A 23,380-nucleotide genomic window follows, 5' to 3' on the forward strand; every position below is an offset into this window, starting at 1 on the left:
ACTTTTCTGAGCCTGTCAAGTCCTTCTTTTGACCCATTTTGCCAAAGGAAAGGAAGTTGCCTAATAATTATGCACACCTGATATAGGGTGTTGATGTCATTAGACCACACCCCTTCTCATTACAGAGATGCACATCACCTAATATGCTTAATTGGTAGTAGGCTTTCGAGCCTATACAGCTTGGAGTACGACAACATGCATAAAGAGGATGATGTGGTCAAAATACTCATTTGCCTAATAATTCTGTACAGGGTGTATAAGATAGGGCCGGGGGCTATCCATAGTATTCAGTATATTGGGCAGACTAGATGGGCCAAATGGTTCTTATCTGCCGACACATTCTATATGTAACAGCTATAAGGTCTGCATGACATGGTCCCTGTTTTGCATCAGAATTGGCTTATGATTTGGTAGCCAAAAGCAGGAGTGGGTACAAAACACAGAAGACATGCAAATATTCCATTCACGTGTCATCTCTGTTTTGGATACACTCCTGTTTTTTTGGGCTTTAGCAATACTGGTGGATTACTGACCAAATGCTGACCGAGTGAAGGTGGATGCTTCACGGACAGAATCGTTTTTTAGGGGGTTATTGTTCTGATGGATCAGAAGAAGGGTAAAATAATCAGTGACGTCTAACACAAACTTACTGCTGACACCCTCTTCACTCTGTTGGGGAGGCTCTACTTGTATAAGCGTTTAATAGAACAGGTTCTGTAGACATCTATGTGGAATCTGCCGACGGTGTAAAAGGAGTGCGCTTCTTCTTGATGCTAACATTGACCTGTAAGGCTGAGTTCACACTTGAATTATATGGTCAGTTTTGGCCCCGTAACTGCCCAAATAAGTGAAGTCTGCAGTAATTCTAAGAGCGATGCCTGTCATGTGCGTGTCATACTGACTCACAGTATTGTTTCACTACCACAGCAGACTCCCTATGTGTGTTAATGCAAGGCACAGTGTTCTACACCATTATAAAGGCTTTCTGCAGCCAGGAAACAGACTTTTTTATATGATTTGCCACTAATTCTGCAAACCGGCCGAAACATCTCTTCTCTAGTGATAACACATATCACATTGTTATCTTGTGACAAAAGACATTTATATCCAATGAAAAAGTCAATTAACGTTTGCATTGTTTAATTAAAACATTAACAATTTAGCTCAGAAATATCTGTAACATTGTTCTATATGCTGGGGTGGTGCAATGTCCTTATCATTAGTCTTCTCTAACTCTTTGGTTCTAGTCCACTATGATGCAGTTTGAAGCTCTTGCTCAGTACCAGATAGTCGTACCAGCTTTCAAAGACTTGGAAATGGATGTCTCCTTCAAATTACCTGGGAGAACCAACCATATACCTCTTCGTCTCAGCCTTTCAGAACTCTTGCTGACCCGATCAGCAACGGTAAGAACCCAGGGATGTGATGGGGTCAGTAGTAAAAGAGGAGTCGCTGGTGTGCAGAAATAAGAGTTCTTGGGACTGTAATGACTTAATCTATTTCTTTGCAGACAAAAGCAGTTGGAAACTTTACAGTTACTGCAAAAGGGAAAGGTCAAGGCACTTTGACGGTAAGGGAAGAATGCGTTTTGCCAGTGTTTGAAGGGATTGGCCTTTTCAGACAATGAAGGTGAATGGGCACTCTTATATCTGGACTCACACAGAATCAATATGGCATCACTAAATTCATTTCTTATGTAGATGCAAGTATCAAAGGGAATAGGAGATATAGGTATATAGTATATAATGCAAATCGATATCCGTACCGATAATATATAATAAAAAGCAAGACGTCATGCATAAAATCAGCAATCCTGCAACTATTCAAAAAGATACAATAAAATATGCATACTAGTTATCATGGACTGAGTAAGGTAGCTACTGGGATATAGAAATTGCAACCCAAATAGAGTTCGTTCAAATCCCGGGTTGGAGCAAGTGAGTAAGTCCTCCTAAATTGCAATACACAGGTAGGAGATTGTGACTGAAGGTGTGTATATCAAACACAAAGCTGTGAGCTGTAGGTGAGGGCATCCAAGTCCATGTAAAGTCTGTATACTGCTGTGAAAAATATTGTGAAAAAATATACAAAAAATGGTGGACGTGCAGCAACAGTAGATATTGTGAACTTTAAAGTTCCAATGTGCTCACAGAAAAAATTCTTCTATATTAATTATTTGATCAAAGTGATGAATCGTGTATTGCCCACAATCTGAAAGAGCTCTGCAGTAATGGTAGTATAATTTCTTCCCTAAGATATATCTGATATCTCTTTTGGGAATGTAGCTTACTATATTGCTTCATATCCAATGTTGCAGTCTGAAATATTCGATTCACAATGCGATCTAATAAGAGGTTTCCGTATTATATGTTATATCGTGCTATTTGTCAGAGAATAGTCCTGTATTCACATGTATGGAGATGATATCCAGTTTGTGGGGTCCCACGTGGTGTGAGTAAAGGGTAAGCTTACCTCTGACTTTTATCTTTTATAAGAGGGTTTCGGGAATACCTCACTGGTGCAAATATGGTCTGTTGTGACTGGTGAGCAGGTCCTGCTGTGGGTCAGAGGTACTTCTCTGGTTGTCCCGGAGTTACTTTGTAGTATGGTTCCCTGTTTGTCTCGGGCGTCGCTCGTGTCTTCGGCAGTACCTGAGCAGGTAATTGAGCTTCACTAGCTTCCTGCTACTTCCTGTTGCACGTCAGATGCTACCGAGTGATCTGGGCTCCTTTTAGATGAAAAGCGCTTTCTTTAACAATAGCTAAAACAGCAATGTTAGTTTTTCCATTTGCCGGTTATTGCCAGATACAAATCTCTTATCCTCCACGCCAGACGCGCTTCGAAGACTATCCTGCCTCCTTCCTCAGTGGCTATGTTTGATCTGTCTGGCTGACCAGCTTTTATCTCTCTATCTTACAAGGGAGCTCTATAGTAAATCTGGGATGGATCTGGTGCTGTTGAATAGGATTCTCCTTAGGTTGGGGTTCTATTGCATGTCCCTTGCGTCTTTTTTGCATTGGTGCGTTTTCTGTTCCTAAGCATCACTGACTTATATGGAAACCTTTCTATGGATTATTTTGAATAAAGCTAGTTGCACTGTCATTTGATGTAAACAATTATACAAAATATATAACAAATATACAATCATGTATATTGAACATTACATATAAAAAAAATAATAAAAAATATTAAAAATATAAATATGACTATATATCCAGCTAGTGGAGTATGTTGATTTGAACCATCAATTCCGCCACAATATAGAGGGCAATATATGCCACAGGGATATCTTTCTATAAATTTGCATAATAGCTATAGAATATTGGAGTTATCGGTACGGATATCGATTTGTATTATATACTATATACCTATATCTCCTATTCCCCTTGATACTTGTATCTACATAATAAATGAATTTAGTGATGCCATGTTGATTCTGTGTGAGTCCAGATATAAGAGTGCCCATTCACCTTCTTTGTACAATTTTTGGTGATTAGAGTGCGACATCAGTTTGGAGCACATTGCCATCCCCAATCGGAGGGAGAGCCGCCCTATACCTTTCCTTTTTAGACAATACCTTTACGCATACCTTGTAGAGATGATAGAGACCTGCTCTTAACAAGATCATGGTGGAACATCCTGAGCCTTCTATCAGACAAGAGATGGATTTCAGACTACCACGGACTCCCTCTAGGCACTATATAGGCAACTTAGAGTCACTGGTTGATATTCAGAATAATAATGAGGGATATTAGAATTATAGTTATAGTTTTTATGTTCTTTATAATGAACTTTAACAATTATAATTCCATTTATCCACAAGGTATTTTCTATCCATCATGCTTTTGAGACTGAGAAAGAGAGAAAATGCAACAACTTCAGTCTGTCGGTGACCATTCAGGAGGAACCAGAATGTAAGATATTTGCTTCTTGTGATTATTTTGTGATTTTACATTTAGAAGCCATGATGTGGGGATCGAGAGAATGTGATTAGTAGCACGGCCTAATGCATATGCCTATCTATGCCAAATGTAAAAACCATGCAGAACAGCACAGTGAAACGCTAAAGATCAGCATTCCGGTAAGAGATCAGTGATGACGTGATGACGTAGACGTAGTACGTCACGCTCTCCTCTCTCCCCGTGGCTCGGCTACCCCGCTATCCCGCTGCTCTCGGCGTCTCCGTGGCCGTTCCTGCCTCCATGGACCTGGGGTGTATGCTGTTCCCCTAGCCCCTGACTCTGCTTGTTGCCTAGCGGTGTTTGTGTCTCCGGCTCTTCTGATCCTCCTGCCTTCCCCACCTCACCTCTGGGACTCAGCTCGTTGGGATCATCTGGACTGAAGGACTGCTATCCCTGTCCCCCCTCATTCGCTTCTGCCGCTCTGGTCCATCTGCTTTCTGGTTGGCGGGGCATAGCGCAGTCGGCTGGCTCCTGTTGCACCTGGGATCCCGGATTCCTTGATTGCGGGTGCGCTTTCTGATTCTCCGGTTCTTGCCGGTGATAGTGCCCACCTCCTCCGCTCCGTGTCCCATGCTTTGACTCCGGTGGCAGGGGTTGATTGTGGTGGCTATAGGAGCGAGGTCGGCTGCTCTGCCTGTCCTGGACATTAGGGTTTTATCTGGCGGCCACTACCCCCTTTTGCTCTGCCCCCCCTTCAGTGATTCCTGGGATCGAGGGGTCTTCTTTTGGACGTCCAGGTGGGATCTCCGAGGACACTCGGATGGTCAAGGAGCGGAAAAAGCTGGTGAGATTGTTCCTGTTTGTTCCTGCCTCCATGTTCCTGCTTGTTCCCTCTGGCTCCCCCATGTCCTTTTTCCTCCTATACTAACTACTAACGAACCCAATCGAAAAGAATGAAAGTGTACTAGAGTATACTTAACCTACTTTTTATATGGTTTATTTTTGAGAGAACAAGGAGGTGAATACAAATATAAAATATAACACAAATACAAATATAAAAGGAACAAAATACAAAAAAAAGAGGAAAAAAAATTTGAGAAATTAAAGAAGAGGAAGAAATAAAAAGGGAGGAAGAAAAAATAAATAAATAAATACATAAATGAATAAGTAATAAAAAAGAAAAAAAAAGAAATAGGAACAGGAAATGGCTCCAAAAGCCAGTAGGCGCTCGGCAGACCTTTCCGGTCAGAATCCGGGTACTAAAACCTTTGAAGCGACAAAACTAGATCAATTCCTGAGGTCTCCAAGGGTTAATACGAGGGGTGGACAAAAGGATATTGGCTCAAAAAAAAAATATAATTTTGAGGTGATGGAAATAGAACCACAAAAAGTCCATGGACACTCTCAAGAAGAGGGTATAGAGGGAGAAAATATGCCTAGTGTCAATTCCTCTCCGGTAAAAGAAATATTGCTGGCGGTAAAACAGAACGGGGACTTAATACAGGGCATTAAAACCCAACTCGGGTCTATCCAAGTTGACTGGGGATTGATTAGAGACGATTTGTAAAAAATTCGAGACAGAGTTAACAATGTGGAGAGCTCTATGGTTCTTATACAGAATGAATCCCAAAAAACAAACTCTGAAATTTCCACACTGAAGATAGAATTTAATCTTCTGAAGAGAAAGGTGGCGGATCTTGAAGATATTTATAAACTCAAAATACGAATACCTTTTTAACCACAAGTGTTCTTGCTTAATGAGTTTTCCACAATAAGCAGCCATTAGTATCAAAAGATTTTCTTAGGCAGGATATTGCTGCTAGCTAGAATTTTGGTTAGTCGGACCTGGTTTGCTCGGCACACTCCAGAATTAAATACATGGATAAATCTAGTTAACAAGGTAAAAAACTATGAGCAAATCTTGTACAGGCAGAGAGATGAGGATGAGAAGTGGATTAGGATATGGGGAGGTTGGAAGACTTTACTGGTTGTAACAATTTATAAAACTTTATTTACTGATTTATTTATTATAACATTTTTATTTTATATTATTTTTTTTATTTTTATTTTTCCTCTCCCCTCCCCCCCTGTCTCTGCCCCTTTTTTTGGGTGGGGGGCCAGGGGGGAGGGGAGGGCAGACGCATCACAGGTTCGGCGTGGGGGGAGGGGGTTGGTCTGGGGGAATAGGGATAAGAGGAAAATATATTGAATATGTGGAGTGTTTACTCAATTCTTCTGTTTATTGTAACTTGTTTTGACATATTAATAAAGATAATTAATAAAAAAAATAAAAATAAAAAAAGATCAGCATTCCAGACCAGTAGCCACAATGCTGGTTCTTTTCAGTTCAATAAAAAGCTATAGGGAAACCTCTTAGAGATGATCACCCTAAATTACATTAGCTATGGTTTATTCCTTTCATTAGAGAAAAATAGGAGTTCTGCAGGTATGATACCTTTTAATGGCTATCAAAATCAATCAAAAACAAGCTTTAGAGACAACTCTCAGTCTCTTTGTCAGGCATAATATCGCAAAAAGGAGGAGAATTGTCTCGAAAGCTTGCTATGTAAAATCATTCCTTCTATACATTCTATCGCAAAGATATCTATCTTCTATTACAAAGAGACGATAGACATTAACCCCTTCACGTCTGCAATCTGTATACACTGCGTGCAGAATTATTAGGCAAATGAGTATTTTGACCCCATCATCCTCTTTATGCATGTTGTCTTACTCCAAGCTGTATAGGCTCGAAAGCTTACTACCAATTAAGCATATTAGGTGATGTGCATCTCTGTAATGAGAAGGGGTGTGGTCTAATGACATCAACACCCTATATTAGGTGTGCATAATTATTAGGCAACTTCCTTTCCTTTGGCAAAATGGGTCAAAAGAAGGACTTGACAGGCTCAGAAAAGTCAAAAATAGTGAGATATCTTGCAGAGGGATGCAGCACTCTTAAAATTGCAAAGCTTCTGAAGCGTGATCATCGAACAATCAAGCGTTTCATTCAAAATAGTCAACAGGGTCGCAAGAAGCGTGTGGAAAAACCAAGGTGCAAAATAACTGCCCATGAACTGAGAAAAGTCAAGCGTGCAGCTGCCAAGATGCCACTTGCCACCAGTTTGGCCATATTTCAGAGCTGCAACATCACTGGAGTGCCCAAAAGCACAAGGTGTGCAATACTCAGAGACATGGCCCAGGTAAGAAAGGCTGAAAGACGACCACCACTGAACAAGACACACAAGCTGAAACGTCAAGACTGGGCCAAGAAATATCTCAAGACTGATTTTTCTAAGGTTTTATGGACTGATGAAATGAGAGTGAGTCTTGATGGGCCAGATGGATGGGCCCGTGGCTGGATTGGTAAAGGGCAGAGAGCTCCAGTCCGACTCAGACGCCAGCAAGGTGGAGGTGAAGTACTGGTTTGGGCTGGTATCATCAAAGATGAGCTTGTGGGGCCTTTTCGGGTTGAGGATGGAGTCAAGCTCAACTCCCAGTCCTACTGCCAGTTTCTGGAAGACACCTTCTTCAAGCAGTGGTACAGGAAGAAGTCTGCATCCTTCAAGAAAAACATGATTTTCATGCAGGACAATGCTCCATCACACGCGTCCAAGTACTCCACAGCGTGGCTGGCAAGAAAAGGTATAAAAGAAGAAAATCTAATGACATGGCCTCCTTGTTCACCTGATCTGAACCCCATTGAGAACCTGTGGTCCATCATCAAATGTGAGATTTACAAGGAGGGAAAACAGTACACCTCTCTGAACAGTGTCTGGGAGGCTGTGGTTGCTGCTGCACGCAATGGTGATGGTGAACAGATCAAAATACTGACAGAATCCATGGATGGCAGGCTTTTGAGTGTCCTTGCAAAGAAAGGTCTCTATATTGGTCACTGATTTGTTTTTGTTTTGTTTTTGAATGTCAGAAATGTATATTTGTGAATGTTGAGATGTTATATTGGTTTCACTGGTAAAAATAAATAATTGAAATGGGTATATATTTGTTTTTTTGTTAAGTTGCCTAATAATTATGCACAGTAATAGTCACCTGCACACACAGATATCCCCCTAAAATAGCTAAAACTAAAAACAAACTAAAAACTACTTCCAAAAATATTCAGTTTTGATATTAATGAGTTTTTTGGGTTCATTGAGAGCATGGTTGTTGTTCAATAATAAAATTAATCCTCAAAAATACAACTTGCCTAATAATTCTGCACTCCCTGTATATACGTGATAGCTGCACATACCCCCGTGCAGCTACCACGTATATATACGTTCTGGCAGCTCTTTAATCCAAGCGCTGCAAAACGCTTGGATTAAAGCTTCTGCCCCTGCCCTGTATGCTGTCACGGACAGCATACAGTGCAGTAATGCCAATCAGGGGCCACAATCAGAGTGGCCCCTTGCCGGCAATCGATCCGATTGGTTAGCCTATGCAGACTAACCAATCGGATCGCGGCAGTGTTAAAATGCCGGTTTTAGGCTCTGATCTGCGCTCTGCAGATCAGAGCCTGAAATCGGTAATGTGTCCTGAAGCCCCCGATCTGTGCCCCCTTGAAGCCCCCGATCTGTGCCCCCTCCTTGTTCTTGTCCTGCCCCCGATGCGGTCCGCCCCCTCCTGCCCCGATCTGTGCCCCCTTCTTGTCAATCTTCTTATCCTGCCCCCCCGATGCGGTCCGCCCCCTCCTGCCCCGATCTGTAAGTAAAATGCTGCCCCCTGTCCGCTGCCCCCTGTCCCCTGCCCCCGATGCGGTCCCCCTTGTGTGTGTGATAGCGGCGGCTCCATTCCTGAGCCGCCGCCATCAGCAGCGTGTGTCAGCTCTATGCTGACACTGCTGTAACCCCATAGATGCCGCAGTAGCGGAATCCATGGGGTTAATGGAGGGAGGGGGCTCCCTCTCTCTCAACCATCAGGGCTGCGATCGCAGCGCCCGCTGATTGCCATGGCAACCGGACGCTTTGCAAAGGCGTCCGGTTGCCATGGTATAGGCGTCCATTGCTGCCACCTACAGGCATCTGATTGTATTATACTTTGCAATGCAAGAGCATTGCAAAGTATAGTACAACCATCAGCCCCACTGGATCTTCAAGATCCAAGAGGGAACTAATAAAAAAAAAAATGAAAATAATAAAAGTAAAAATAAATAAATAAAAATGTAAAAAATAAATTTCCTTTTCCTATAAAAAAAACAAAAAAAACAAACAAAAACCACACATATGGCTCTCAGACTATGGAGACACTAAAACATAATTTTTTGGGTTTCAGAAATGCTATTATTGTGTAAAACTTAAATAAATAAGAAAAATTATACATATTGGGTATTGCCACATCCGTAATGATCTGCTCTATAAAACTGTCACATGACCTAACCCCTCAGATGAACGCTGTAAAAACAAAACAAACAAAAAACTGTTCCAAAACAGCCAATTTTTTGGCCACCTTGTCCCATAAAGTGTAATAATGAATGATCAAAAAATCCTATGTACCCAAAAATGGTACCAATAAAAACCTCAACTCTTTATGCAAAAAATGAGCCCCTGCACAAGACGATCGGTAGAAAAATAAAAAACATATGGCGTTCAGAAAACCAATCCAGCAAAATCTGCCTTCCATAAACCATACGGTGTTCCTTTCCTTCTGTGCCCTGCCGTGCGCCCTTACATCAGTTTACGACCACATGTGGGGTGTTTCTGTAAACCGCAGAATCAGAGTAATAAATATTGTTTTGTTTGGCTGTTAACCCTTAATGTGTTAAAGAAAAAAATGTAATAAAATAGAAAATCTGCTAAAAAAGTGAAATTTAGAAATTTCATCTCCATTTTCCTTTAATTCTTGTGGAACACCTAAAGGGTTAATAACGTTTGTAAAATTGGTTTTAAGTAACTTGAGGGGTGTAGTTTCTACAATGGGGTCATTTATGGGGGTATCCACTATGTAAGCCCCACAAAGTGACTTCAGACCTGAACTATTTCTTAAAAAGTGGGTTTTGGAAATTTTCTTAAAAATTTTAAGAATTGCTTCTAAACTTCTAAGCCTTGTAATGTCCTAGAAAAATAAAATAACATTTCCAAAATGATGCCAACATAAAGTAGACATATGGGGAATGTTATGGAATAAATATTTTATGAGGTATCACTTTCTGTTTTAGAAGCAGAGAAATTGAAATTTTGAAAATTGCAAATTTTTAAATTTTTTTGGTAAATTTGGGATTTTTTCATAAATAAAGGTGATATATATTGACTCAAATTTATGACTGTCATGAAGTACAATGTGTCAAGAGAAAACAATCTCAGAATGGCGTGGATAAGTAAAAGTGTTCCAAAGCTATTACCACTTAAAGTGACGCATGTCAGATTTGTAAATTTTGACCTGGACACTGGGGCATCAATGACCTTTGGTCATGAAAGGGTTAAAATGTATCCTACAAATGAAAGACTTTTTATGTTTCTCTTAATGAGAGCAATAAACCAACGTGATGGAACGGAAAACATTTCACAATAAGTCTGGTATTGATGAAGGAGTGGTCCTAATAGAAGTGTTTTTTATTATTAGATTAATTTACTGGAGTAACACAAATAAGAAAGCAAACAAAAATTATTTTCACTTTCTATAGGTTTGACTTTAACATATAGTTCCAAAATCTAGCACTAAATTTTGTCTCCATGACATAGCAGACCCCAAATTATTTTGGTATATGACTTCTAGGGGGTAAAGATGGCTTGGCGACCATAAAAGTCTACAGTACCAACTCAGTATACATAATTCTTGAGCTCATTATAATCACAAAATAGATAAAAACACAGAAAATATACAGTGAATAGAGAGGCTTCTAGGAATGGCCTGCCAGAAGGGTCCAATGTCAAGTCTTCTTCTTGCGGTCAGTATTGTCTCCTCCTCATCAAACCTATAATTGCCTCTCAACAGGGCAAAAAGGGTAAAAAATAAATCCTTTCTGCTTCACTAGTAGCAAATTCCAACATCAGAGTGTTTCAAGCAAGGCACCCATGTAAGAAAAGACACCAAATATCTCACACACATAATGAACATAAAAGCAGAAAAAAATCTGGCTTCTACAGGGGTCAGTGTTAAGTTGAGAGGAATGTGATATCATGCGGTTTTACCTTTTTGGGTATTTAGATGTTCTACAATAGGAAGAGAATACTGGGAGCAGAAGAAGCACTTTTAGCATTTGGATCATTAGACTTTGACAATTTCCTAATAGGGGTTATTTAGCTTTTTGCAAGAGATGCCCTATCTGCACTCTACACCATCACTATCTGGTTTGCAGGGGTCTGAAACCCCACACCCCTGCCAATTAGCTGTCTTGGTGTAGAACTGGCACTGAAACTACACAGGTCTATCTATTCTGGAGTAGACAGAGCTGTGTAGTTCCAACACAAACGTACGGCACTGGAACCACTGCAGAACAGCTGATTGCCGGGGGTGCAGAATGTCAGAATCCTGCTGATCAGAGAGTGATGGTCTATCCTGAGGATAGGCCATCAATTGTAAAAGCTGGATAACCCCTTTAAACAGGGTTTTCCAAGACGTTTATACTGATGACCTATCCTCTGGATACCAAAGTACCAAAAGCATCAGGTGGGATTGGGTGGAAAATTTAAATTGACTAGACAAATGAAACCGAAATCATATGAAATTTTTTAATTTTTCACACAGTTAAGAGACCTAATGAGGCTTTTTCGACTGTTTCCGTTACTATTTGCACCAGGTAAGTTCCATCATTTGCTAATTATGTTAATGCAACAATGTGTCAATATGATATTTACAACCACATGGTGTATACAGATAGAAGGCAAAAAGTCTCACTTCTGATGTCCAGTCTGTCCCTTCACAGTTACCAAGAATCCATATTTAGTTCTTAGAAAGTAGTGTATCTTCCTGTCTTTTGTAGATGGTTCAGTGATGGTGTTGCATATGAACATACTCTACGGTGCCAGGACTTTTCTTCAGATCTCTGTACCACAGTGGGAACCAAACATTGCTAACAATTGTTCATATCCTTTGCAGCTAAGCACTTTCATGCTGTAAATTACTTCTTAATGAATAATTACAACAGTGAATATAGATTTGGGCTACAATAACGATGGATGTTAGAGATTTGTAATATTTCATTACCCCAAGACTTTCCTATGTTGGGTTTTCTAAAAACTTTCCCATAGATTGTACTCGGCACAACTATAGTAAGTGTTACATGGATGTTTCAATTATTTCAATGAGAGCAGTGTAATGCTTCATTTCACCCAAAGTTGGTAGACCCTTCTAATTAAAAGGGATTTCCAAAGACATATAAATTCAGTGTTTGTTTTGCTGTTGTCCAAGATTAATATATTTTCAATTACAGGAGTAATTTCCTTTGGAGAAAATAATTTGCATTATGAAAAACATGTTTAAATATGTTTTTACCTGGAGGCAAAAAATATATCCAAAATACTTGTTGGACTGGAGTTGTAGAACTATGGACTGTAAAGAGAATACAGAAATGTAATGTATATCTCAAGAGGCTACATTTAGAATCTGTAGATTATTATTATTTTCTTTTGCAGATTCCTTCAGAACCGAAGTGCCACCATGTCCATCATTGATATGTCTATGATGACTGGTTATGCTCCAGATATAAATGACCTTAATAAGGTGAGTTGCAATCAGATTTAAGAGTCGAAGATCTGTTTTAATGATAATTAAACAATGGTCCAATAAGATTTTTAGAATAGATCATGTATTGAAGGGACAAAATGTCTTTAATTGTAAAGAGTAGAAGACTGACATTGGAAACGCATCTCTTGAAATTCTTTTGGTGTAGGATTTGTTGAATGTTTGAATACATTTTATTTGTACCTGAATTAATTCCACACTAATGAAAAATCAAAGTTGCTCCAATTACCCATAAAATCAGTTTATAACCCCTTACTCTCCTAGGATTCTTTTTGCTAATTTGCTTTACAAATTTTTGCTCTTTCTCTCCTCTACAGCCACCCCTCCCCCCGCAAGCGTGTAATATCACAGTAAAACTGACACGCATAGATATGGTTAAACACATATTTGAAAGGTGATGACAAACAGCGAGTTTAAAAACACACTGTGCCGTTGTATGTTTTATGCTTTTTTATATTAGAAAGCTTCCAAAAAATTTCCCTTATTGGGGGCAAATGGTGTCTAAATACACATGGTGTTATGGTAAAAAAAAAAAAAACTGTGTCTTGTTCATCTAAAAAGTATGCCTCAATGGGGGCATATCCCTTGTACACACACTCATCTTAATGTCAGAAGGCTCATTCTGTACAAGCATCCACAAATTACAGTAAGGCTGCTGCCAAAATTGCAGTAAGGCTGCTGCCAATGTCATGTTGGCAGCAGCAACCATATGGAACAGACTATCATGGTAGCAGACAGCGACATTGGCATGATGGGGAACTATCAGCAAGGACAGATCTATAGATTGGCCTCAGTCAGAGGTCTGTGAAATTCCTCACAGATCAATGCCATGTTCATTTTAACAAAAGTGATGTTTTATACACTGGCGGAGGACAACTTCGTCCTTTTGGGTGTGCCAATGTCACCTGCCATGCTGAATACTCATATCTGAAATGACAGTGGAGAATGGACAAGACAGAACAGACAGAGCAAACTGGGCCAGTTCCAGATATTTGCCTTCCCAGAAGTTCATGAGGACAGGGAACAGGGTATGTGCCAGGGAAAGGCCACAGTCATTTAGAAAACAATGTTATAGGAAAAAAGTGGACAGCTGGGCAAAAGTACGCATATCATACAGCAGAATAAAATTTTGGTGAAGGCGCGATAGTGTGCCTCGCTAGAAGTCTAAGCGAAAGACTATGGCAGAAACCTCCAGTAGTTATTCAAGAGTTAGATTTTGGTGAAGGCGCAGAAGTGCACCACTATGGATGTCTGGCCACAAGTCTCAGCAATGGAATATGGCAGAAACTGCTGATAAATATTACATTTTACAGAAGAATACAATTTTGGTGAAGACGTGGAGGGGCGTCCCTACGGGCGCCTGGCCAGAAGTCCATCCAATTGTATATAGCAGAAATGGTGGCTAAATATTTCATTTTATAGAATAATAAAATTTTGGTAAAGGTGCAAAAGTGTGCCACTACTTAGGCCTAGCCAGAATTCCATTTGATGGAATATAGCAAAAACTGTGATTGATGACATAAAGAAGTATTCAATTTTATAGCCAAATAAAATTTTGATAAAAGCACAGAAGTGCCCCACTATGGATGATTAACTAAGTCCATTTGATGAAATATGGCAGAAACTGCGGCTGATGACATAGAGAAATGGTCAATTTTACAACAGAATTGAATTTTGGTAAAGACGTGGAACCACAACTTTGCCCTGACTGCCACTATCGCTAGCACTGTCCTTACTGCCACAACCAAGGCTAGTGCCACTACCAACAGCACAGCCATGGGGTCCAGCACCTTCCCCTGAACCCCCTCCTCATGGTAGTCCAAACACTGACTGTAATCACACAACTCATCAACATTATAAAAAAGAAAATGGCTACACAGCATTATATATATACAAACGATAGAGCTAAGAAATGGGGATCATTCTAAATAAACGTGGTAAATACCTACTATAAATGAGTCAATGGAAGCTCTTAGCGCACATATTTGATCAAACGTGTGTCTGGCCCATCTACCAGGCGTCAAGGTGGCTTCTGCAGATGGGTCCCTAACACTAGTATACTGCCTGTCTTTGGACTTACCTAAGCCTACAATATTTAGGGCAGTGTAGGAACCAGCTACATACGTACTCTGCTCAGAAGCCCCAGGTAGATGGGCGTGTTCATGGATATGCACCTGTGATTCTAAAGGTTCTAGTCTAAATTTTCTTGCAGTATTAATTGAGGGTAGCGCCTCTTTTAGACTGAACACGCCCATCTACCTGGGGCTTCTGAGCTTCCATTGACTCATTTATAGTAGGTATTGTACCACTTTTATTTAGAATGATCACCATTTTTTAGCTCTATCGTTTGTATGCATAATGGTGTGCAGCCATTTTCTTTTTTATAATGGATATGCACCTGTGATTCTGAAGGTTCTAGTCTAAATTTTCTTACAACTCATCAAGAGGGAGACTCTCTTTACTATATGCCATAGTGCGTGGTGGGGTTTTGTTGCCTCTTCTTAGGAAAAAAGTAGGCGCCCCCTAGGAAGAGCAGTGAGGATAGAGAGGATGCAACTGGAACTTAAAGGCTTCTCTGGGGCTGCAATGAAGAGGAAGAGCAAGAGGAATGCTGTGACACATGGCTCTAATGCACAGTGAACCAGTGAGCTATCCAGTCCACAATCTCATCATCTTTGTCCTCAATAATAAAGTTGCACCTTTTGAAAGCTAGGGAGAAATGTGGCCTACTACTACTACTATTACTACTAGCTGGATGTCTGTTGCTGCTACTACCCACATTTTGACTACGGGAAGACAAGGCATGGGTCTTTTGTTTTGTACTATTTTTCCAGACATTTTATTAGTTCTAAAAATAAAAAGTCACAAGCTTGGTACACACAGATTATTAAACGGTACTAGCAAACACAGTGCACACTGGTATTGACAATTTACCATGATAGTAATTAAAGGGGTTGTCCGAGTTATGAAAAAAAAAAATAATATAGCACTGAAAATCTGATATATAACTGAGCTAAGCAAGTTTTATGCCAAAAAATATATATTTTTCCTCATTTCCCTGGTTCTTTTCTGGGCCTTTGTTTACATGCAATAAAAACAACCTCTGACCCTCCCCCTGCTCTGCTAAGGGAGTGAATACAAGTGCTGCCCTGAGTAACATGTCTGCCTGCTGGGAGACTAAGCAGCATGTTGTATGTGTAGGACTACAAGTCCCAGCTGTATAATGACACTGCTAAGGGAGTGGATACAAGAGCTGCCCTGAGTGCTGGGAGACTCTGCAGCATGTTGTATGTGTAGGACTACATGTCCCACCTGTATAATGACACTTCTAATACACACAGAATCTTCCCCCTACCTTCTTGTGCAATGCTCTCTCTAGTATATCAGCTTTAGTGCCAGAATTGTCTCCTCACTGCCTGCAGAGCTGTACAGCTGAAGGGGTTAAGAATCCTAGCAGAGAGTAGACGGCCGTGAAGGGGGGGGGTGTGGCCATGACAGTGACATCTCGTTTACAGGCTTGTAAACGACCTTTATCAGAGCAGGGAGAGAAGCTGATATCACAGGTCATGTGACCCTCAGTGAAATCTGAGAAACCAGCCATTGGAGATAAAGTGAGTGAATTGGAAAGCTGTTACATTTGTCTAGTTAGGAACATAGAAAGAACAAAAAAATAACTCGGATAACCCCTTTAAAGATGAGCAAACCAGTCAAGGTTCGGTTCAGGTTTGACGAGTTTTTCTAAAAGTTTGGTTAGGACCAGAATCGGTTAAAGCCAAAACAGATTGGCTCCAATTACCCTGGAAATTGGTATATAACACCCTGTGATAACTCGGGGTAACTTAGCTCTCCAGGATTGCTGTCTTCTCATCTTAGACGGTTGGTACACCTCAAGAAGCTACTCCAACACTGCAGTTTTGGATGCAAACTGGCCACGATCAGCTTTATTGTCACTTTTACAGCAGTCAAAACAAATCATAAACATAAATCCTAGGCCGTCTGACCACTGACTACACAGTATTTCTCCCCCTCTATCAGGATCTGGGTCTACCACCCAGCACCCCAAAACACAGCACAGTGCTTACCCTACACAGGGTTAGAGGGTCCTGGCTCCCACAGGCCTTGACACAGCCTGCTCCTTCCCCAGACAGGGAGCCCTGATTGAGGAGCTCAGCCCACATTTATCTGCGCTCCATAGCTGAATGCTAATTATAAAAATTACCAGTCTAGCTGCTGCAGACAGTGGGAAAAACCTATTTTCTAAGCCTTTCCTGTTATCAATCAGGCTCCTCTGGGTAAGATACACCATTTCAATGGCCCTCATATGGCCCTCTGGCAGCTCCACTGCCACAACCCTTAGTCTCCTAAGACCCAGAATTGTTTGGAAAACATTATCTCTTTTTAGAAATTTTTGTTCATTTTTGAAGGAATTTTTACTTTTTCTCTCCCACCTGCCCTCTCACCAAGCTCTTGAATGCAAATGTGTAATATGTCTCCAAATGTAAAATATTTATGTATGAAAAATATTTCAACCTGATTTAGTAATCCTCTCCAAATCTAGTGTATGCTTATTTGGAGTAAAGAACACCCAGAGGACTCAAAAAGAGTTATGTGGAAGGCTGAAAAGTCAGCCTGAATTTGTGGGAGGGGCATCTTACCTTCTTAAGCTCCAGCCCCCAGCTCCTCAGGGCGCTTCTGTTCACAGCTGGTTAGGGAGTCGCTTGCTCTGGTACTGCATCCGTGCACGTTGTGAGTTGCTTTCATCTACTTCATTTCATTTTCATACATTGCCGTTCACGTCTTCAGGAGAGGTAAATTCTGTGCCATACTTCCGGCTCCCTGAGTCGGCGTGCGTTCCAGCGTGGAACGCATGCCTATACACATTCCTGCCCCAAGTTGTTTCTTGTTTTGTCTGTCTCCTTTCTTTTCCCCATCCAACTCCCTCCCGAGGCAGCAGAGGGGGGGGGGGCAGGGTCCGGCCCGCGGGTCCCCCCCCTGCACACGGCCTCCCCCGTCCCGTCTTTACTTAGGGCTCCGCTGCAGCCCGGCGTGCATTCCAGCGTGGAGCGCACGCCGGAAATCCGCCACCAGGCATGAGCTCCAGGTCGCGTGGTCGGCGTGCGTTCCAGCTTGGAGCGCACGCCGGAATACCTCCGCCGGGCCTGGGCCTGGTCACATGTTCGGCGTGCGTTCCAGATTGGAGCGTGCGTCGGAGTCCCTCCGCCGGGCCTGGGCCTGGTCACGTGTTCGGCGTGCGTTCCAGAGTGGAGCGCATGCCGGAATCTTCATTTAGGCCCGGCAGATCCATGCGACGTGGCGGCTCCAGTGCGGTGGCCCCAGCCTGGGTTAATCCTGTCCCCACGGGGCCCTCCCCCTCTCGAAACACACCTTGATTCTGGCCCCACAACCAGGTCTCCCGCCCTACGTACTACTTAGGACGAGTGGTCCCCGTCCCCCAGTCTGCTGGTCCGCATGGTCACCCCCCCTGCCATTCCATTTCGAACCAGGCAAGCCTGGCACCCCTGTCAAAACAGGCTATACGTAGTAGGGGTATCTAGCCCCTGGGCAACAACGGCCCACGTCCACAAACAGCCTCAAAAAAAAACAAAAAACCTCGGTAGGTCCCAACCACAAGCCATCTCATACGCACTCCCGCCGTGCCACGCAGCGTTAGGCGAGAGGAAGACAAAGTTATCCTCATTTCCTCTTAAGGGTCCATTCACACGTCCGTAAGTGTTTTGCGGATCCGCAAAACACGGACACCTGCAATGTGCGATCCGCAATTTGCGGATCCGCACATCACAAACACTATAATAGAAAATGCCTTTTCTGTTCTGCAATCGCGGACAAGAATAGGACATGTTCTATTTTTTCCAGGAACGAAATTGCGGATCCCGAAAAAATGGATCCCGAAAAAATGGATCCCAAAAAAACGGATGCGGATCCCGAAAAAATGGATGCGGATCCAGGAAATGTGGATTTGCATCCGTTCCAGCCCCATTGAAAGTGGATGGGTCCGCAAATTGCGGAACGAATGCGGACCCAAATTACGGACATGTGAATGATAGCCTTAGGGAGAGGGCCCCGGGGGCCCTGCTGGGCTGGAAGGGTCGCTAGTTTCAGCACGGTGTTCAAAGAAACCGGGGTCTCACCACGAGTAGGCCAGGTTATCATTGCACGCCATACCCATCCAGCGGTCACTAAACGCTCACTGCAGTCATCTATTCTATGGTGGCGACAGTGCCATGTGTTATATGTATGTACTTCACGTTATATGCTGCTGTCTCATCTACTGGTTCGCCAGGCTCATACCTACTTCTGTCTCCTGGATCACCCAAGCTCACACCTACCTCTGCCTCCTGGATCGCCCAGGCACGCACCTACCTCTGTCTCCTGGTTCGTCCAGGCTCATACCTACCTCTGCCTCCTGGATCGCCCAGGCACGCAACAACCTCTGCCTCCTGGATCGCCCAGGCACGCAACTACCTCTGTCTCCTGGTTCGCCCAGACTCATACCTACCTCTGTCTCCTGGTTCGCCCCAGGCTCATACCTACCTCTGTCTCCTGGTTCGCCCATACCTACCTCTGCCTCCTGGATCGCCCAGGCACGCAACTACCTCTGTCTCCTGGTTCGCCCAGGCTCACACCTACCTCTCCCTCCTGGATCGCCCAGGCACGCAACTACCTCTGTCTCCTGGTTCGCCCAGGCTCACACCTACTTCTGTCTCCTGGTTCGCCCAGGCCTGTCATCCTCCCCAGTTATGTTCTCTTTTCTTTCCGAACTTTATGGATTTGCCCTCTCGGGAACGTGTCCTGACCGTTCACTGATACGAGATTTTGGACCAAGGTCAGGTGACCCAAGACATCGGTACAGGTAATAGCCTCTAAGCCCAGGTACGTACCCAGACCGACACAAGCCCTCTCGTAGGCACCGGTCGTACTACATTCTGGTCACAAATAGTTATTGCATATTTTTCCTGGAACAATCTGGTTATGTATTCCCCTGAATCACTCGGGTCTAAGTATTGGCCTGAATCGCTCAGGCTTCTGTATTTTTCCCTGGTCTCTCAGTGGGTAGGTAGTGGCCAGGTCCACCCAGGTCCAAGGTAATGCCCGACGCACCCAGGGTCCGTCATCTTCACCAAAGGCGTATGTAATCGCCTGATTCGCTCAGGACTCCATGTTGCCTGAACCGCTCAGGATCCAATGTATTTGCCTGAATCGCTCAGGTTCCATGAATCTGCCTGGAACGCTCAGGGGTTTTCAGCAGGGTCCGGCTGGTTCCCGGTTACCCGATTCGTGTCCTGCATGTCTGGATTCCGTTTCCCACAGGTCTCGTTGCATGCAGCATGACTTCGGGCCCTGATTCTGGCAGTTCAGGTCACCCAGCAGTTGGCCATGGCGCCCAGGCTGCATCCTGGTTCTCCGTCGCTTCATCCCAGTGCCACCAGATCGCACCTCTCTCCGGGTCTCGTACCAACGCAAGCTTATTCTCATGTAAGCAGGGCCTCAGGCCACCGGAATTTCGATCCATCCTCAATTGTGTCGCAGGGCTCCTCCGTGTCCGGTCACTCCACGGTTCAGGTAAGGTCCAACCGAGTGGCGGCTTTACGCTCCTCCGCAGCTCGGAGCCTTCCTTTATTCATCACAAGCCTCCATCCCTAGGTCTTCAGTATCGCCGGAGAGTTGGCAGCGCTGTCCGTCGATTCGGGTAGGTTGTGATCCCTTCTATACCATGGTCATTCCTGTTTCCTTTCCACTCTCGCCGGTCACTCGGCCACTGCTCAAAAAAAAAAAAAAGAGAGAGAGGGAAGTATATGTATGTGTACTCTCCTGAATATCTCAGGGTGTATTTTCCTGAATCGGGTTTCATATATTTCCCTGAGTAGCTCAAATTTTCACGTATTTCCACGATTCACCCAGGTCTCAGTTCCCTGAGTCGCTCGGGTTTATGTATTTCCCTGAATCGCTCAGGCCATGTATGTTCCTGGATCGTTCAGGGTTATGTATTTCCCCGAAATCGCGCAGGTTTGTATTTTTCTGTCTCTTCAGGTTGACTGTATTTCCAGGTTGTATGTATTTTCCTGATTCTCTCAGGTCACGTATTTCCCTGAATCGCTCAGGTCTTATTTCCCACAGGTTGTACGTATATGCCTGAATCGCTCAGGTCTTATTTCCCACAGGGTGTACGCAGTGGCTTGAATCGCTCAGGATCCAATATATTTGCCTGAAAACGCTCAGGGGTTTTCCCATACCATCAGGAAACTACCAAGCCGGTGTCAAGGTTTACAAAGTTTTTCCAGGTCCCACTCGCAGGGTGGCTTGGACGATGTCTCCTACACCCTGGCGTTCATAGCCCACTGTCACCGCAATCTCAGGCTGTCATTTAACACCATCGGGCTGTACCTAGCGGGGATACAGCACTGCGCCATGCTACATAATCCAAATAGAGGTTCCTTTTCTTCAGTGCAGACAGTCAAGGTGGCCCTTGGGGGGATCCAGAAGTGCAGGGATGCCCCTACCGGCCGTAGACAGCCTGTCTCCGGTGAGATGTTTAGTCGACTCTCGTCCGTGCTGGATGGACTTCCTTTTGGGCACTCTCCTAGTTTGATTATTAAGGCAGCCATGTATCTCGGGTTTTACGGGTTCCTCAGGCCAGGTGAGTTCACCAGCACCTCCCCTAAACGTCAGGGGTTGCAGGTGCGACAGTTGTCCTGGGCCCATGACCATTTTGTCCTCTGGCTCCCTTCCACGAAGGCCAACCAGCATGGACCACCCTCGGAGGTCAGGTTTTTTAAAACCTCCAACGATTGGTGCCCAGTCACGGTCCTCCGTCAATTGCTAGCCCTGTTGCAAGATGCCTCCCCAGAGACCCCGCTGCTTCCTTGGCGTGGGGGGCCCCTGACGTCAATCCAGTTTGTGTCCCACATCAGAACGCTGGCCTCAGGTCTCGGTTATAACCCGCTGGCCATCACAGGACACTCGCTCCGAATCGGAGCCGCGTCCTCAGCATCAAAAAACGGGGTCCCGGCGCACGTGATTAAATGCATAGGTAGGTGGCGCTCTTCTTGCTTCACGAGATACATCCCGAACCCGCATGTTGAGATTTCCCAGGCATTTTGTAATCTTGCTCTCTGAGTGGTATTAAAGGCTTTTGGTCACTACTCTGCTCTCCTCGTTTATTTTGCCCACTACTAGGCTTACCCTCGCTCCTGGCTTCCGGCACAACACAGCCAGCTAGGTCAGGGGAAGCGCTTCACCCACTCATCACAGTTAAGCCTCTCCCATAAGTGGAAGGCTGAAAAGTCAGCCTGAATTTGTGGGAGGGGCATCTTACCTTCTTAAGCTCCAGCCCCCAGCTCCTCAGGGCGCTTCTGTTCACACCCACCCACGCACCCCCCCTGTTCTCAAACACTCCCCTTAGGGTACGCCCACTACTAGGCTTACCCTCGCTCCTGGCTTCCGGCACAACACAGCCAGCTAGGTCAGGGGAAGCGCTTCACCCACTCATCACAGTTAAGCCTCTCCCATAAATAAAAAATGAATAATGCAATTTATTATCGGTCATCATAAAAGATGATTACTTACAAAAATAGTTTAGGAAAGGTCTTAATCTATTGTCCATGAGGGAATGTTGAAAGTGCTTGAAGTATCATTGTTGAAGGCCAGGAATCCTCTTCAAGCTCCATGTGTAGAGTTGAGCGAACACCTGGATGTTCGGGTTCGAGAAGTTCGGCCGAACTTCCCGGAAATGTTCGGGTTCGGGATCCGAACCCGACCCGAACTTCGTCCCGAACCCGAACCCCATTGAAGTCAATGGGGACCCGAACTTTTCGGCACTAAAAAGGCTGTAAAACAGCCCAGGAAAGAGCTAGAGGGCTGCAAAAGGCAGCAACATGTAGGTAAATCCCCTGCAAACAAATGTGGATAGGGAAATGAATTAAAATAAAAATAAAAAAAATAAAAATTAACCAATCAATTGGACAGAGGTCCCATAGCAGAGAATCAGGCTTCATGTCAGCAGAGAATCAGTCTCTTCATGCCATAGCAGAGAATCTGGCTTCATGTCAGCAGAGAATCAGTCTCTTCATGCCATAGCAGAGAATCTGGCTTCACGTCACCCACCACTGGAACAGGCCACTGTCACATATTTAGGCCCCGGCACCCAGACAGAGGAGAGAGGTCCCGTAACAGAGAATCTGGCTTCATGTCAGCACAGAATCAGTCTTCATGTCATAGCAGAGAATCAGGCTTCACGTCACCCACCACTGGAAGAGGCCACTGTCACACATTTAGGCCCTGGCACCCAGACAGAGGAGAGAGGTCCCGTAACAGAGAATCTGGCTTCATATCAGCACAGAATCAGTCTTCATGTCATAGCAGAGAATCAGGCTTCACGTCACCCACCACTGGAAGAGGCCACTGTCACATATTTAGGCCCCGGCACCCAGACAGAGGAGAGGTTCATTCAACTTTGGGTTGCCCCGCAATATAATGGTAAAATGAAAATAAAAATAGGATTGAATGAGGAAGTGCCCTGGAGTACAATAATACACTGCGTGCAGAATTATTAGGCAAATGAGTATTTTGACCACATCATCCTCTTTATGCATGTTGTCTTACTCCAAGCTGTATAGGCTCGAAAGCCTACTACCAATTAAGCATATTAGGTGATGTGCATCTCTGTAATGAGAAGGGGTGTGGTCTAATGACATCAACACCCTATATTAGGTGTGCATAATTATTAGGCAACTTCCTTTCCTTTGGCAAAATGGGTCAAAAGAAGGACTTGACAGGCTCAG

At 43.7% G+C, this 23,380-nt stretch overlaps 1 protein-coding gene across 1 annotated transcript in view; it reads left to right on the forward strand.

The window, feature by feature from the left end:
* Positions 1 to 23,380, forward strand: part of LOC120986498 (complement C3-like) — a 445,179-nt gene that overhangs the window by 386,417 nt on the left and 35,382 nt on the right. The window contains exons 33-37 of the mRNA XM_040415121.1: positions 1,248 to 1,406; positions 1,511 to 1,570; positions 3,824 to 3,914; positions 11,586 to 11,637; positions 12,473 to 12,560. Coding sequence (XP_040271055.1) covers positions 1,248 to 1,406; positions 1,511 to 1,570; positions 3,824 to 3,914; positions 11,586 to 11,637; positions 12,473 to 12,560 — 450 coding nt within the window. The remainder of the gene's footprint in view (positions 1 to 1,247; positions 1,407 to 1,510; positions 1,571 to 3,823; positions 3,915 to 11,585; positions 11,638 to 12,472; positions 12,561 to 23,380) is intronic.

Source organism: Bufo bufo, chromosome 1, assembly GCF_905171765.1.
Source record: "Bufo bufo chromosome 1, aBufBuf1.1, whole genome shotgun sequence".
Lineage (NCBI taxonomy): Eukaryota > Metazoa > Chordata > Amphibia > Anura > Bufonidae > Bufo > Bufo bufo.